At 49.9% G+C, this 14902-nt stretch overlaps 1 protein-coding gene and 1 long non-coding RNA gene across 2 annotated transcripts in view; one reads left to right on the top strand and one right to left on the bottom strand.

Annotated features, from left to right (window-relative positions):
- The window catches only part of AARS1 (alanyl-tRNA synthetase 1), a 55249-nt gene that overhangs the window by 11780 nt on the left and 28567 nt on the right, over positions 1-14902 (top strand). The window contains exons 7-12 of the mRNA XM_038368233.2: positions 280-425; positions 3209-3317; positions 3437-3587; positions 9628-9752; positions 11834-11978; positions 12776-12954. Coding sequence (XP_038224161.1) covers positions 280-425; positions 3209-3317; positions 3437-3587; positions 9628-9752; positions 11834-11978; positions 12776-12954 — 855 coding nt within the window. The remainder of the gene's footprint in view (positions 1-279; positions 426-3208; positions 3318-3436; positions 3588-9627; positions 9753-11833; positions 11979-12775; positions 12955-14902) is intronic.
- LOC122456332 overlaps positions 5916-14902 on the bottom strand; it is a 31206-nt gene continuing 22219 nt past the window's right edge. The window contains exons 3-4 of the long non-coding RNA XR_006275196.1: positions 7094-7180; positions 5916-6244 (exon numbers count right to left, since the gene is read on the bottom strand). This is a non-coding gene — a long non-coding RNA (uncharacterized LOC122456332). The remainder of the gene's footprint in view (positions 6245-7093; positions 7181-14902) is intronic.

Genomic DNA, 14902 nt, shown 5'->3' on the forward strand with positions numbered 1-14902 from the left:
TTTCACTTTGCTTGCCTCCCTTCCAGAGCCACTCGGCCTCTATTCCAGAGGGTGCGGGGGACAGTGAGGTAACCTTCTCCCATTCAGAGAAGCGTGCTGCCTCTATAACATTCCCAGCCTCCACTGGCCCTGAGCAAGGAGAGCAAGGCCAGCCCTGGACTTGGGTCATCCAGCCATGCTGCCGAGCAGAGCCATGTATCTAACCATCTGTGTGTGTCCCTCTATAAGCAGACAAGACAGCAAGGTTCTCCATACCCACTGTGTCCTCTCTCTGCATAGGGCACTGGGGCCAGGCCGTACGCAGGGAAGGTTGGTGCTGAGGATGTAGACGGTATAGACATGGCATACAGAGTCCTGGCAGACCATGCCCGAACTATCACTGTGGCCCTTGCTGATGGAGGGAGACCTGACAACACTGGCAGAGGGTAAGAGTGCATGTGGCACAACTGTGCATTACTAAACCGGGGAGGAAGCAGGAGTGGTGTTACTGCAGGTTGTGTGTGTGTCCAGAGGCTGCAGGTCAGTCCTGGCAATGGTGAAATTCTTGGCAGGTGAAACTTACAGCCATTGACATCTTGATCTGGGAAACGGAGGTGGTGTGGTGTCCCCCTCTGCTCTGGGTGCAGTGAGGGTCTTCTCACTCCTTTGGGCATCTGGAGATCCCTCATGTGAACCACCTGCACATGCAAGGCACTGTTTTTCCTTTTTTCAGAGTAGCAGCCGTGTTAGTCTGTATTCGCAAAAAGAAAAGGAGTACTTGTGGCACCTTAGAGACTAACAAATTTATTAGAGCATAAGCTTTCATGAGCTACAGCTCACTTCAGGACCTTTTTGACTAACCTTCACATTTTACTGAAATCTCCCTTTCTAAAGGTTAATGATGCTGTGCCACTAGCCTGCTCACCCCATGGATATCAACACTAATTATATTATGGTTACTGTTAGAGTGGCTCAACTACTCTCTCTTCTTGAATTGGTGCCTGTGTGTTCACTTAAAGCTGAGTTAAGAACAGCCTCTCCTCTTGTGCTCTAGAACTAGCTGTTTCATGAAGCAGCCACTTTTAAAAGCTGTCTTTTTAACCTTGGTCCCATTGGGTCATCTGATCAGTTTATACGGTTAGTGGGGGTCTCCAATTACTACCACGTCATTTGATTTTGTTACATCTGCTCTCCAACACTGTGCACTCGCTCAATCTCCTTTACTTGACACAGGCCTGCAGTACAGCCCTAGTCATAGATTTACACTCTTATAGCTTGGGAACTGCCTCCCTGTGGAGCAGCTGCACGTCTGCATTGAGGGACACTGGCCGAAGCATGTGCATGAGAAGCCCAGAGCTGGAATAGCAGGGGCAGAGCTGACACTCAGGACTGAGAGGCATGGACAGCACTGGGTGGAACGATTGCACAGCACTTACCCAAACCACAATAAGCCTGAAGTGAGCTGTAGCTCACGAAAGCTTATGCTCTAATAAATTTGTTAGTCTCTAAGGTGCCACAAGTACTGCTTTTCTATTTTCCTTGTAACTGAGAAGGCTGGAAGGGATCAATAGCAGGGCTTGGAGCCAGGCTTATTGTGGTTTGGGTAAGTGCTGTGCAATCGTTCCACCCAGTGCTGTCCATGCCTCTCAGTCCTGAGTGTCAGCTCTGCCCCTGCTATTCCAGCTCTGGGCTTCTCATGCACATGCTTCGGCCAGTGTCCCTCAATGCAGACGTGCAGCTGCTCCACAGGGAGGCAGTTCCCAAGCTATAAGAGTGTAAATCTATGACTAGGGCTGTACTGCAGGCCTGTATCAAGTAAAGGAGATTGAGCGAGTGCACAGTGTTGGAGAGCAGATGTAGCAAAATCAAACGACGTGGTAGTAATTGGAGACCCCCACTAACCGTATAAACTGATCAGATGACCCAATGGGACCAAGGTTAAAAAGACAGCTTTTAAAAGTGGCTGCTTCATGGAACAGCTAGTTCTAGAGCACAAGAGGAGAGGCTGTTCTTAACTCAGCTTTAAGTGAACACACAGGCACCAATTCAAGAAGAGAGAGTAGTTGAGCCACTCTAACAGTAACCATAATATAATTAGTGTTGATATCCATGGGGTGAGCAGGCTAGTGGCACAGCATCATTAACCTTTAGAAAGGGAGATTTCAGTAAAATGTGAAGGTTAGTCAAAAAGGTCCTGAAGCTAAAAATAAAGGAGGTAAACTCCATAGATGGATCAAACTTAGAAAAGGACCTGGGTGTCAAAGCAATGAGATTTAGGATGTGTCAGGAATGGGGTGGAGAATAACACTGAAAGTATTAAAATGCCTTGATATAAATGAAAGGTGTGGCCTTGTCTGTCACTGGTCACCCCATCTTACTGCAGAACTAGAGGTGTGGTCAGAGAAGAGTGATGAGAATGATCAATGGCCTGGAAAAACTCTCATGTGATTGACTGAAAAACGGGGATTATTACCTGAGCAAAGAAAGAGATAAAAGGGAACACGGTAGAAGTATGGAAAATACTGACTTCTAGAGAAGGTAGATCCAGAAGTTTTGGTGTCTGCATCTCATTAACACAAGAACAAGGGGACATTGAATAAAATTAAAAGGAGGAAAATTCAAAACTAATAGAAGGAAATATTTTTCTGCACAATGTATAATTAGACTGTGGAACTCAAACACAGGAAGTCTGTGAGGCCAAGATTTTAGCAAGATTCAAAAAGGCATTGGACGCTTATACAGGTATCAAGAATAGCCAGAGCTATCATAATTACCGATCACAACATTTTGGGAAGGGATGTGAAACCTTACGCTGCTGGGCGTAAACTAGGCTCTAACAATTAGAGGTCAGTGTGAGACCTAATCTGCGGGCAGATTATCTCACATCTATAACTGTAGGGTTTTTAACAGCTTCCTCTGATGGACCTTGGGTCTGATGCAGCCTGGCATATGTTCATCTCTCACACAGTTGTGCTGATGCCCCTCAGTCCTGACACGCAGCCCCTCTGCTGTTCTAGTCCTGCTCTCCACACCCTGCACTCTGCCAGCACACCTCATCTCCCACCCACAGGTGTTGAGGGCGTGGATTCCAAAACTAGGTGGGAGGAGCTGAGGAAGAGGCCCTCAGTATTTGCATTGCCCATGTTTAGCTGCTGGCAGGTCCACCTGGCAGGAGGGGAGAGGGGTGTAATGTCCAAGTGAGGATCCCCTCTCTGTGCTGTTCCCGCAGGTATGTTCTGAGAAGGATTCTCCGGCGGGCCGTGCGCTACTCCCACGAGAAGCTCAATGCCCCCAAGGGCTTCTTCGCCTCGCTGGTTGACGTTGTGGTGCAGTCGCTGGTAGGTCCCTTTGCTGCACAGGAGCTGCATGAGAATCCAAGGTCGTGCATGGTAGGAGACTCCATCCGCTGTCTGATGCTGATCTCTGCTCTTAATGGCTGCTGCTCCTGTGTCTGCAGGGCGATGCGTTCCCCGAGCTAAAGAAGGACCCGTTTATGGTGAAGGATATTATCAATGACGAAGAGGTTCAGTTCCTGAAAACACTCAGTAGAGGGCGCCGCATCCTGGACCGGAAGATCCAGAGCTTGGGAGACAGTAAAACGATCCCTGGTAAGGTTTGTTTAACTCCTTTCACGCTGAATGAGGCTTCCAGGGATTCCGCCTGCCCCAGCACACCAGCTGTGTCCTGTGGAAATCTGCTGCTGAACAGCATTTTCCATCTGGGAGTCGTTCAGCGCTCAGCTGGGCTGCCTGTGAATTTAGCAGGGTGAAAGGTGTCAGATTGATGGTACTGGAGGCTGAAGCCCTCTATCACAGCGGGGGCAGCTGTGGAGTGAGCCCCCCATGCACCATCCTGCCACTGGCTCACCTGTGACCTACAAGATGATCCCGTCTCCATGGCCTATTCAGTCCTTGAGCTCTCTGATCAGACTGCCAACAATTGGTTCTTCTTCAAGAGATGTCCCTATGGGTGCTCCACTCCAAGTGGAGTGCATCCCTTCGCCTTCGATCGGAGATTTTTACAGCAGTACTTGTACCGGTCACGCACACGCAGAGCCTCCCTTCCCCCCGCCCCCCATTGGACCTTAATAGTATGCACGTGTGACCGGTCTCCTCAGTTCCTTCTCTACCATCCCTGGCCTGAGACAGAGCTCAGCAGACTTGCTAGAAAACTTTTCTCCCTTGTTACTTTTACCCTTTTAGATAGTTTGTTACCCGGAGTGTTCGTTATTAGCGTTACCCGGATGTTGGTTAGTTTTTTTTTCTTAAAAAAATAAAAATAAAATTCTCTTGGTTTTTGTCAGCGCAGCCGCTTCCAACATGCCTGGCTCTCCAGGCTTTAAGTGCTGCTTGAATTGTAAGGGTTCTATCCCTCTGTCAGCTGGCCATTCCAGATGCATAAAATGTTTGGGGGAGTCCCACATTCCCCAAAAATGTGCCCACTGCAGCAAACTTTAGTCTAGGGCACGGAAGGACAAGGAGCTGAGGCTAAAGCTTCTCCTGCTTCAAAAATCCTTAGGGTCCGCTTCAGACCCGGGCACTGATTCCAGCTTCACTGCACGCCACAGCCCCTCCACCCCAAAGAAGCTGAAGAAAACTTCCATAAACCATCACCTTCTGTCACCTGCAAAGGGAACTTCGCAGAAGGAGGCTTCTCCGGCCAGGTCTCCCACCTCCCTCCCAGTGTTTCCCTGGCTGAGCTGTTTTGATGCGCCGGGCTCCTCCGGCGCCATGCGAAACCCAGCTGCGGCAGTAGCACACCGCTCTGGTGCCGAGGCTTCAGGCTTCCAGTTGTCTGCCTCTCACATGGCACCGTTTGGCACCGCTTCTGTCGCAGCGCCAGCACAGGCTGGTATGGCTGACCTCCGCAGGCTGTCGCCACTCTCCCGGCACCAGCACCCGCTGAGCTGGCCGGCAGCCAAACGATTTTTAAAGACACCGGTGCAGAGGAACTTTTCATCGCAGCAGATTCCTCTTGCACTGCCATCGCCACACAGATGGGCTCCAGCACTGCAATTTACACAGTCAAGTGACCTCCAGCAGTCACCCCCTACTGAACACCTGCTTCTCTCCAAATTCTCAGCCAGGGTCTGAACAGCCTTCCTCCAGTGAGGAGGAAGCTGGACTGCAGGAGAATTTTTCACCATACCAAGTCGCTCATCCTCAGACCCCAATTAATAAAGGTCATAAAAACATCAGCTCGTCCTACTCTCAGGATCCTGCCCCGTGGTGCGTAAACCCTTGGATGGCACCACCTATACCCTTCCCACCACAGTGGCAATATTGGGCCCCGTGGGCACCCTATCCTTGAGACCACACTTGCTATGCCACCTCAACCAGACCCGACACCTGCCCGTTACCACAAGCTCACGAACCTGCCACGGATGCCAGACACCAGACAGCACCATCACAAGTGCAGGATCAGGCAAGACCTGTTTCTAACCCAGTAGATCCAGTTGTAACGCCTGACAAAGCCCTGCTTCCTCCTCCCCCGTCATCTTCAGATGACTTTTCTAAATTTCAAGACCTTTTCAAGAGAGTGGCAGTGAATTTTAAGAATTAATCTGGAGGAGGTTCCTGAACAGCAGCATGAGTTAACAGACATCCTGCAGCCGCCGCCTTCTTCTAGGATTGCATTGCCAATCAACCCAGCCCTTCTGGAACCAGCCAAAGCCATCTGGCAGACTCCTGCTGCAAACCTACCTACCAGTAAAGGAGCAGACTGCAAGTACTTCATCCCTTCCAAGGGCTCTGAATTCCTTTTCACTCATCCAGCACCTAATTTGCTGGTGGTAGATGCAGTTAACCAAAAGAACAAACACCAGTATCCCTGCTCCACCCCAGCCGACAAAGACAGTAAGCTTTTAGATCTGCTTGGACGTAAAGTATACACATCTTCCACGCTACGATTTCGAATTGCTAATTATACTGTCGTGCTGGCAAAATATCACAAAAATTGCAACAAATTCATGGACTTTATTGAGGACATTCCAGAAGAAATGAAACAACAATTCACTGCTTTAGTCTCTGAGGGACAAATCATATCACGTACTGCTCTTCAAGTGATCCTCGATGCGGCCAATACTGCAGCAAGATCCACTGCTACAGCAGTAGTTGTGCTGAGGTTTGTGGCTCTCCTCCTCTTCATTTCCTTGAGGGGTCCAGAGTACCATTGAAGACCTTCCATTCGACGGCGACAAACTCTTTGCCTCCACAATGAATGACGTCCTTCACTTAATGAAGGATTCAAGGGCAACCCTCCAGTCCTTAGGAATACAAACCCACACAACCAGAAGGCGACCATATAGATACCAACCTTACCACTGTCCACGCTATCCTACATATACCCAGCACTTCCAGAGATCACACAAGCAACAACAGCAGCAATGCCGGAGACCCAGATACCAGCGTCGCCACCCCAATTCCGTGGCAGCGTCTCAACCCCCTCCGACTAAGAAGAAGATTTGAAGCCTTGGTCGAGGGTTTTGAAACCCATGTTCCCACTTCAGCGCTTACACCGCCTGTCCCTACTTTTGGACACTGCCTACGACCATTCTTCCATCAATGGCAGAACATTACAACCGACAGGTGGGTTTTAGAGGTCGTCACACTTGGCTATTCCATCCCCTTCCTATCCATGCCTCCTACCCACCCACCCTTCCCGTGCCTCCTCAGAGCAACTGCTCCTGCAAGAAGTACAGCATTTCCTTCTATTGGGAGCAGTGGAGCTTGTGCCCGAATGACACAGAGGGAAGGGGTTTTACTCCCATTATTTCTTAACAGAAAAGAAAACTGGGGGATGACGACCGATCCTTGACCTCAGGCAGCTCAACAATTTTATCAAGAAGCAAGAGTTCAAAATGGTAACCCTCGCCACCATAATCCCAGCGCTGGAGCAGGGCGATTGGTTTTCAGCCTTTGACCTACAGGACACCTGTTTTCATGTGACAATACGTCCAGCCCACAGACGCTTCCTTCGTTTCACCCTCGGCTCCACACATTTTCAATACAGGGTACTACCCTTCAGCCTAACCACTGCCCCCTGTGTTTTTTCCAAGCTCCTGGCCATAGTTACTGCCCATCTCAGGAAGCAAGGAGTCATAATATTTCCTTACCTAGACGACTGCCTCCTCAAAGCCTCAACACTTGACAAAGCACTTCCATTCATGCAATTCACCGTCGATTGTTTCCTATCCCTCAGCCTACAAATAAACAAAAGACAAATCCACATTAATTCCTACCCAGCACCTGGAGTTCATTAGAAGCACACCTCGATTCCCGGACCCAGGAATAGCATCTCTCCCGTCCGATCGCTTCAACACCATAAAGCAGCTGGCAACAAAACTTCGCAACTGTCCTCTAGTCATCGCTTGAGACTGTTTCCAATAATACCCGGATATCAGCTGCCTACCTTCCTGGAACTATGAATACCACAGCAGACAAATTAAGTAGATGTTTTCCCTGGGACCATGAATGGGAGATGAAAGAGGTGATGATCACCAATGTATTCCACTTTTGGGGCTACCCAACCATAGACCTTTTTGCAACTGCAGAGAACACGAAATGCCCTGAATTTTGCTCCAGAGCGGGACTGGGCATACGCTCCCTGGGAGATGCATTTATGATTCTGTGGCATCGGAACTTACTCTGTTTTTCCCCCCGATCCTCCACAGAGTTCTGACAAAGATATGAACAGATCGTGCCACGGTGATCCTGATTGACCTGTTGTGGCCCAGACAACCATGGTTTCCATTCCTCACCAGAATGTCAACTTGACCACCAGTTTCGTTGCCTCTCATTCTGAACCTCCTATCATTTCTCTATCCCAACCTGTCCATGCTTCACCTCAAAGCTTGGTTCTACATGATTCTCCCAAAGCGAACTAGCATGCTCTGAGGAAGTTTTAAGAGTGCTCCTACATAGCAAAACACAACCTACTTGCACCACCTATCTCCAAAAGTGGAAGCGATTCACACTATGGTGCTCATCTAAACAACTGTCTCCTATGTCCACACCTCTTCCTCTTATACTCGATTGTTTGAGGTCTAACAGGTAATCTGGCCTTTCTTTCAGCTCTTTCAAAGTCCACCTAGCTGCTATTACAACTTTCCACAACAAAATTGATGATACTTCTGTGTTTGCTCATCTGATCGCTAAACGTTTTCTCAAAGGACTCCAATCCCTATCCCCAGATGTTAGACCTCCTACCCCTCCGTGGGACCTTCACTTAGTTTTATCTTGCTTAACTCAACAACCATTCGAACCCCTAGCCACTTGCTTCCTCATACACCTTTCTATGAAAACAGCATTCTTAGTGGCAATCGCTTCTTGCCAGACGGGCAGGAGAAATAGCAGCTCTCGTGGCAGACCCACCATATACCCTATTAAGGACAAAGTTACCCTTTGATTACACCCCAAATTTCTTCCAAAGGTCCATTCGTCATTCCACATCAATGAACCAATACACCTGCCAACCTTCTTTCCTAAACCACATGCAAACTTTTGAATCCACAATGCATACCCTAGATGATGCAGGGCTTTGTCCTTCTATTTGAATAGAACCACGACCTTTAGGAATTCTTCTAGACTCTTTGTCTCTATTGCGGAGTGGTCCAGAGGGACACCTATTTCTACCCAGAGACCTTTCAAAATGGATTTCTGACTGTATCTGACTCCGTTATCAGATACGGAAAGTTACGCCTCCAGCAGACATCAGAACTCACTCCACTAGATCGATGGCTACCTCCGTGGCTTTTCTATGCAAAGTTCTCCTGACTGACATCTGTAAAGCAACCACTTGGTCTTCTGAACGCACTTTTGTTAAACACTATGACCTTACTTAGGGCCCTCTCTCGGATACACGATTAGGCAGAGCTGTATTATCTACTGCATTTCTACGCAATCCAAAGTCCCTACCACCTTGAGATACACTGCTTTTAAGTCACTTGGAGTGCAGCACTCATAGGTACACCTCTCTCTCTCTCTCTCTCTCTCTCTCTCTCTCTCTCTCTCTCTCTCTCTCTCTCTCTCTCTCTCGAAGAGGAGGTTACTCACCTTGTAGGTGCTCCACTACCCGCCCTCCTCCCCTCTACTTCAGAGTTGGGGTAGTTTCCATTGTAGAGAAGGAACTGAAGAGATCGTCGCGCACGCGTACTATTAAGGTACGCTCTGTGTGTGTGTGTGTGTGTGTGTGGTGGGGGGGCAGGCTCTGCATGTGCACGACCGGTATGAGTACTGCTGTAAAAATCTCTCCGAGCGAAGGCATAGGGACGCACCAACACCTGGAGTGGAGTACCCACAGGGTCACTCATCTTGAAGAATGTCAATTGCCACACAGGGTGAGTAACCTCTTCCTGTTCTGGTTGAGTGGCAACATCTTACTGCAGACAGCTGTCCGCTAGGGACTGGACTGAGATCCACCCACAGGTTTCCTGCAGACTGTGACGCCAGCACTGTGACCACCGACTGCCAGTTCCCATTAGCCAGGCAAATCTCCGAGGTCCACTGCTGAGTCTCATAGGCCTCCCCATTTGCTGAGGGAAGTGTCCCAGGCCCTTTGGGAGCTGGTTAGCTCCAGGCGGGAGGGTTCTGATGGAGGAGTAGTGGATATTTTAGTGGGAGACCTGACTGATCTGTTTCTCCTCTCAAGGGGACACTGCCTGGCTGTTGTACGACACCTATGGTTTCCCTGTGGATCTCACTGGACTCATTGCCGAGGAGAAGGGCCTCACTGTGGACATGGAAGGCTTCGAGGAAGAGCGGAAGATTGCTCAGGTAAAGACCAGCCTCTCTGTGTTGACCCTACTACAAGGAATAGGCAGGGGGCACAGGTGTGGGAGGACTCCTTTTGTTATTGGTTTAAAGGGACAACACTCTGCTCCTTTACAACAGGGTATCTCCTAGGAAATCTGACACTGAGCACCCTGGGCCATGTTGCTGGATCCTGGGGCAGGCTGGGGTAAAGCACAACAAATCTGGCTGGAGGGCAGATCCTGAGGGTGCAGGCCTCATTTGCATGGTGAAACACTGGGCACCTCTGCCTCCTAGCAGGGTGCCTAGCTCCTAGCCAGCTCCCATGGAGTTTTTTTCCCTATTGCCCTCTTGAAGGCTGAATTCCCAGAAGTAAACAGTGAGCAAGTTGCATGAGAATCAGCCCTGCTATCTCCCACATATGTTCACGGAAGCTGTGCAGATGTCGTGTTGCTTTCCTTCCTTCTTTCTCGTGATCTCAACAATCGGGAGCACCACGTTGTCCACAGAGACATGGGATGTCCACAGAGACTCCAAACATCCCATGCAAAGATTCACGCCTCTGTGTGATGGTGGGAAACCTGCCTTTGCATCTGCCCTGGCATGTCGTCCCCCCCCCCCCCCCCCGTGTTCTCTCTGTGCCACTTCACAGGTTCTGAAAATATGCCCTCTTGTGTTCATCCCACGGCTGCCTGAAGCAGACTCACTGACCCACTGTGTTTCTTTAGGCTGGGCTAAGACTTCTTCAACAGATGAATAACAGTGGGGGTGTAGCCAACAGCAGTCTCTGTGTAGATGGTTCTCTACGTCGGGGTTCTCAAACTTTTACTGTCTGAGGCCCCCCAACATGCTATAAAAACTCCAGGCCCCAGCAGAAGGGGGTGGGCCTCCAGGCTTCTGCCCTGCAGGGTACTGGGGCTCAGGGCTTCTTCCTTGCAGGGCGCTGGGGTTCGGGAATCCCCTGAAACTAGCTCGTGGCCCTGCAGTTGAGAACCACTGCTCTATATGTATCTGGGACTCATGCTACGTAATGCTGCATTTGTGGGACCGGGAAGACACCTAGTTCATCATGCCGGAGCCTGTCTCTGCATGAAGGGGGGGAAAGGGGGAACTTACTGCACCTCAGTTCTACAGTGACCAGTACAACAGTGCTCCATGCACCTTCATTCTGAGAGTAGATCCAAGATGCCATGTTTTTAATCTACCCTATAGTAATAGGCCTTATTTACAGGAGAGTTTCTAAGAGACTCTCCCCCTCCCCCATTACTGTAGGATGGTGCAGCCTTGCTTGTGGGAGCACTGGTGTAGTCAGGCTTCAGGCCATGCTGCGTGACCTAGGCAGACTCTGAATGCAGCTAAGCTATCTGATAGTTAGAACCCTAGCACTCCGCCTAGACCTGTGGTCCTGTCATTGGAATCAGCATGGAAGCTACACCAGGGCCAGAGAAACTAGGAGCCTTCCCGCCCCCAATCACTAGTGTGTACACAGCCCCCTACAAATCCAGCTGTGTCCTTCATGCTGCCCACTCAGCATCTTGGGGGCACATCAGTAGTGCAGAACTAGGCACTGTGGGGTCAGGCACATCCCGTGCAGGGTTAGATTCACAGCTTGGCTGCTTTGCATTGCAGCTGAATTGCTGTAGAGCAGGTGCAGTATGAGCAGAAGCCTCGCTAGCCCTTACCTTTAGCAGTAGCTAAATAGCAGTGCAGGGAGTGCCCCACCGTGGGTGGATGGGATTGCTACCGAAGTGCTGTCATGCTGCCAGTCACCCTGCTTCAGAGCATTCTTCACTTGGCAGCCTTCAAACAGTGCTAAAGGGTGACATAACGTGGATCCCTGCCATCCCATTGGATTCTTGCCTCCTAGATTTCTTGGCAGACTCACTGTGAATGAGAAGCTGTGAATATTGGTGCGTTTGATGCAGGTCTACAACATAAACTAGACTTGGTCCAGAATGTCGGGTGTCCATTCTGCCCCAGTCATGCCTCCAGATCTGCCTGTGCTGCTAAAGCCCAACCAACTGATGCACAAGGATTGGATCCCTATGGCAGTACTAAGGGATCCTCTCCCTGCCCCTAACACTTCCACCTGTTGCCATTCTCAGCTGAAGTCTCAGGGCAAGGGAGACGGTGCGGAAGACCGCATCATGCTGGACATCTATGCTATTGAAGAGCTCCGCACCCAGGGACTGGAGGTAACCGACGACTCACCTAAGTACAACTACACGTCGGATCCCAGTGGTGCCTACGGTATGTGATAAAGTGTCCTCCTAATGGTTCCCCTGCCCCTAGCCTCGCTTCGTGGGTCTTGCGTGGGGTCAGGCCTGGAAGCTAGTATGCGGACTCTGCCACAGCTCGCAGCATAGCTGAGCGAGGGCGCCTTTGTGTCTTCCTGAATCTCCCCCCCTCCCCCTGCCCGGTGATCATCTGGCAACCTTTAGGGATGAGGGAGGGGAGAGAACCACGACAGGGGCTGACAGCTGCCCACAGAGGTAGGTGGAGGATAGTGCAAATCAGAGGGGTAAATCCACTGCCTGGCAGAAGTTACTGACCGTTTGGAGCCAGGGAAAACTTTTAAAGGGAACCGATTTGTCTGGCTGCTCTAGGGACTGTCCAGCTCATTCACTCCCTGCCTGACCAGTGGGACCCTCTAGTGGTTCCTTTTCAGCTTTGTATCTGGGCATCCCTGGAGATTCCTTTTTCCTGGATTCCCTGGTATCTTGGTCCATTACTGAGCCCTTGGCCTGCTCCCTGAGTATTCTTATTTATTTGGAGCCCTGGTCATGGATCGGGGCCTCATTGTGCTCCGTGCTGTATGGCAAGGCAGCCCCTGCCCCAAAGAGCTGACAAGCTCCGAGATTTCCCCACCCCAGCTAAATGTCCCCCTGCAGGTTCCATTGACACTGTTCTTTCTTCACTTCTTGTCTTGACCTGTTAAGCAACTGCTCAAGCGCTCCAGAGGTGGCTGCTGGGCATGTATGTCTATGGCTATATGTAAATGGCTGGGATTGTCGTCTCACTGACCTTGTCTCTCCCACCGGTGACAGAGTTTGAGAGCCCAGTGGCCACTGTGCAAGCAATCCGCAGAGAGAAGAGGTTTGTGGAGGAAGTGTCCACGGGCCAGGAGTGCGGCATAGTGCTGGACAAGAGCTGCTTCTATGCTGAGCAGGGTGGGCAGATCTACGACGAGGGCTACCTGGTCAAGGATGATGACAGCAGCGAGGATGTAAGTGGACCAGGCACCTGTGTGCTGACATACAAATGGAACCATCCCCTGAGTGCCATTCTTGGGGAAGAGAGGTGAAAAGACGGTGGGGCTGGGACAGGAAGGGAGAGGAAGAGTGGTGCAGTGAATAGTGTTTTGGCCTAGGCTGTGGGAGACCCAGTTTCAATTCCTTGCTTGACCACAAACAGGTCACTTAGGCCATGAGTTTCCCATCTGTACAATCATAGAAGCCTAGAAATGTCAGGCTGGAAGGGACCTCAAGAGGTCATCTGATCCCACCCCCTGTGCTGAGGCAGGACCATTAAACATAAACCAGCCCTGACAGATGTTTGTCCAACCTGTTCTTCAAAACCTCCAGTGATGGGGATTCCACAATCAACCTTGGATACCTGTTCCAGAGCTTAGCCATCCTTAGAGTTAGAAAGTTTTTCCTAATACTAGCACTGACCCCCCACTTCGTAAGGCAACTCCCATCTTTTTATGTGCTGTGTATTTATACCTGCCTACTGTATTTTCCACTCCATTCATCTGACGCAGTGGGTTTTAGCCCACGAAAGCTTATGCCCAAATAAATTTGTTAGTCTCTAAGGTGCCACAAGAACTCCTCGTTGTTTTTCTTAATACAGTAACTCCTCACTTAACGTTGTAGTTATGTTCCTAAAAAATGCTACTTTAAGCAAAACAATGTTAAGCGAATCCAATTTCCCCATAAGAATAGTAAATGTAGATATGTACATAGAATGTAAATAGGGGAATTAAGTTCCAGGGAAATTTTTTTTGCCAATGATTGTGAAGCTTGGTTGAGGAGGTGGAGTCAGAGGGTGGGATATTTTCCAGGGGATGCCTTGCTGCTAAATGATGAACTAGCACTTGGCTGAGCCCTCAAGGGTTAACACGTTGTTAATATGTGGAGGGAGGAGACAGAATAGACGCATGGCCCTGTGGCTGCAAATGTTCCCTGTGGACACTGAACGTGATGATGAACCCATGCTATCCCACTGGAGCGCACCACTCCCTCCACTTTCATGTCGCGCGCGCACACACACACACACCCCGCTCTGTGGAGATGGGGTACAGGGGGAGGGAGACACCCTGACATCAGCGCACCCCCCCCACACACACAGCTAGCAGGAGGCTCCTGGAGCAGCTCCAAGGCAGAGTGCAGGAGCAACACATGGCAGTGGGGGGAGGGATAGCTGAATTGCTGGCAGTTGATAGGCTGCTGGGCGTTCCAAGCCCCTCGCAGCTAGTTCCAGTGGGCTGCTCCTTCCTGCAAACAGTGGACAAAGGAGGCAACTGCCAAACACCAATATAAGGGAGCATTGCGCAACTTTAAACGAGCATGTTCCCTAATTGATCCATAACATAACATTAACTGGGACAACGTTAAGTGAGGAGTTACTGTATCGAACCTACATCTCCCTTGCTGCAGATTAAGCCCTGTACTACTTGTCCTGCTTCCAGGGGAGATGGACCACAATTGATAACCATTCTCTTTGTACCAGCCTTTAACATAACTTGAAGACTGTTATAAAATCCTCCCTTCCCCTCCCCTGCCCCCAGCTTTCCTTTCGGCCCAGTTTCTTTAACCTTTTCTCATAGGTCAGGCTTTCTAAACCTTTGGGATCACTTTTGTTGCTCCGCTCTGGACTTTCTTCAATTTGTCCACTCTTTCTTAAAGCATGGTGCCCAGAATGGGACACAGTACTCCAGCTAGGGCCTCACCAGAATTGAGTACAGGAGAACTATTTCCCACGTTTTATGTACCACACTCTTGCTAATACACCCCAGAATATTTGCCTTTTTGCAAGTGCATCATGTTGCTGATTCAGATTCAATTTGTGATCCACTACAACCGCGCCTTCCTTCCCCCTGGCTTTCCAGCAGTATGACTGCCTGGCCAGGTGTCCCCATTTGATTTTTTTTTTTTTTTTTTTTTTCCTGCCAA

The sequence above is a fragment of the Dermochelys coriacea genome, chromosome 12 (genome assembly GCF_009764565.3).
Source record: "Dermochelys coriacea isolate rDerCor1 chromosome 12, rDerCor1.pri.v4, whole genome shotgun sequence".
Lineage (NCBI taxonomy): Eukaryota > Metazoa > Chordata > Testudines > Dermochelyidae > Dermochelys > Dermochelys coriacea.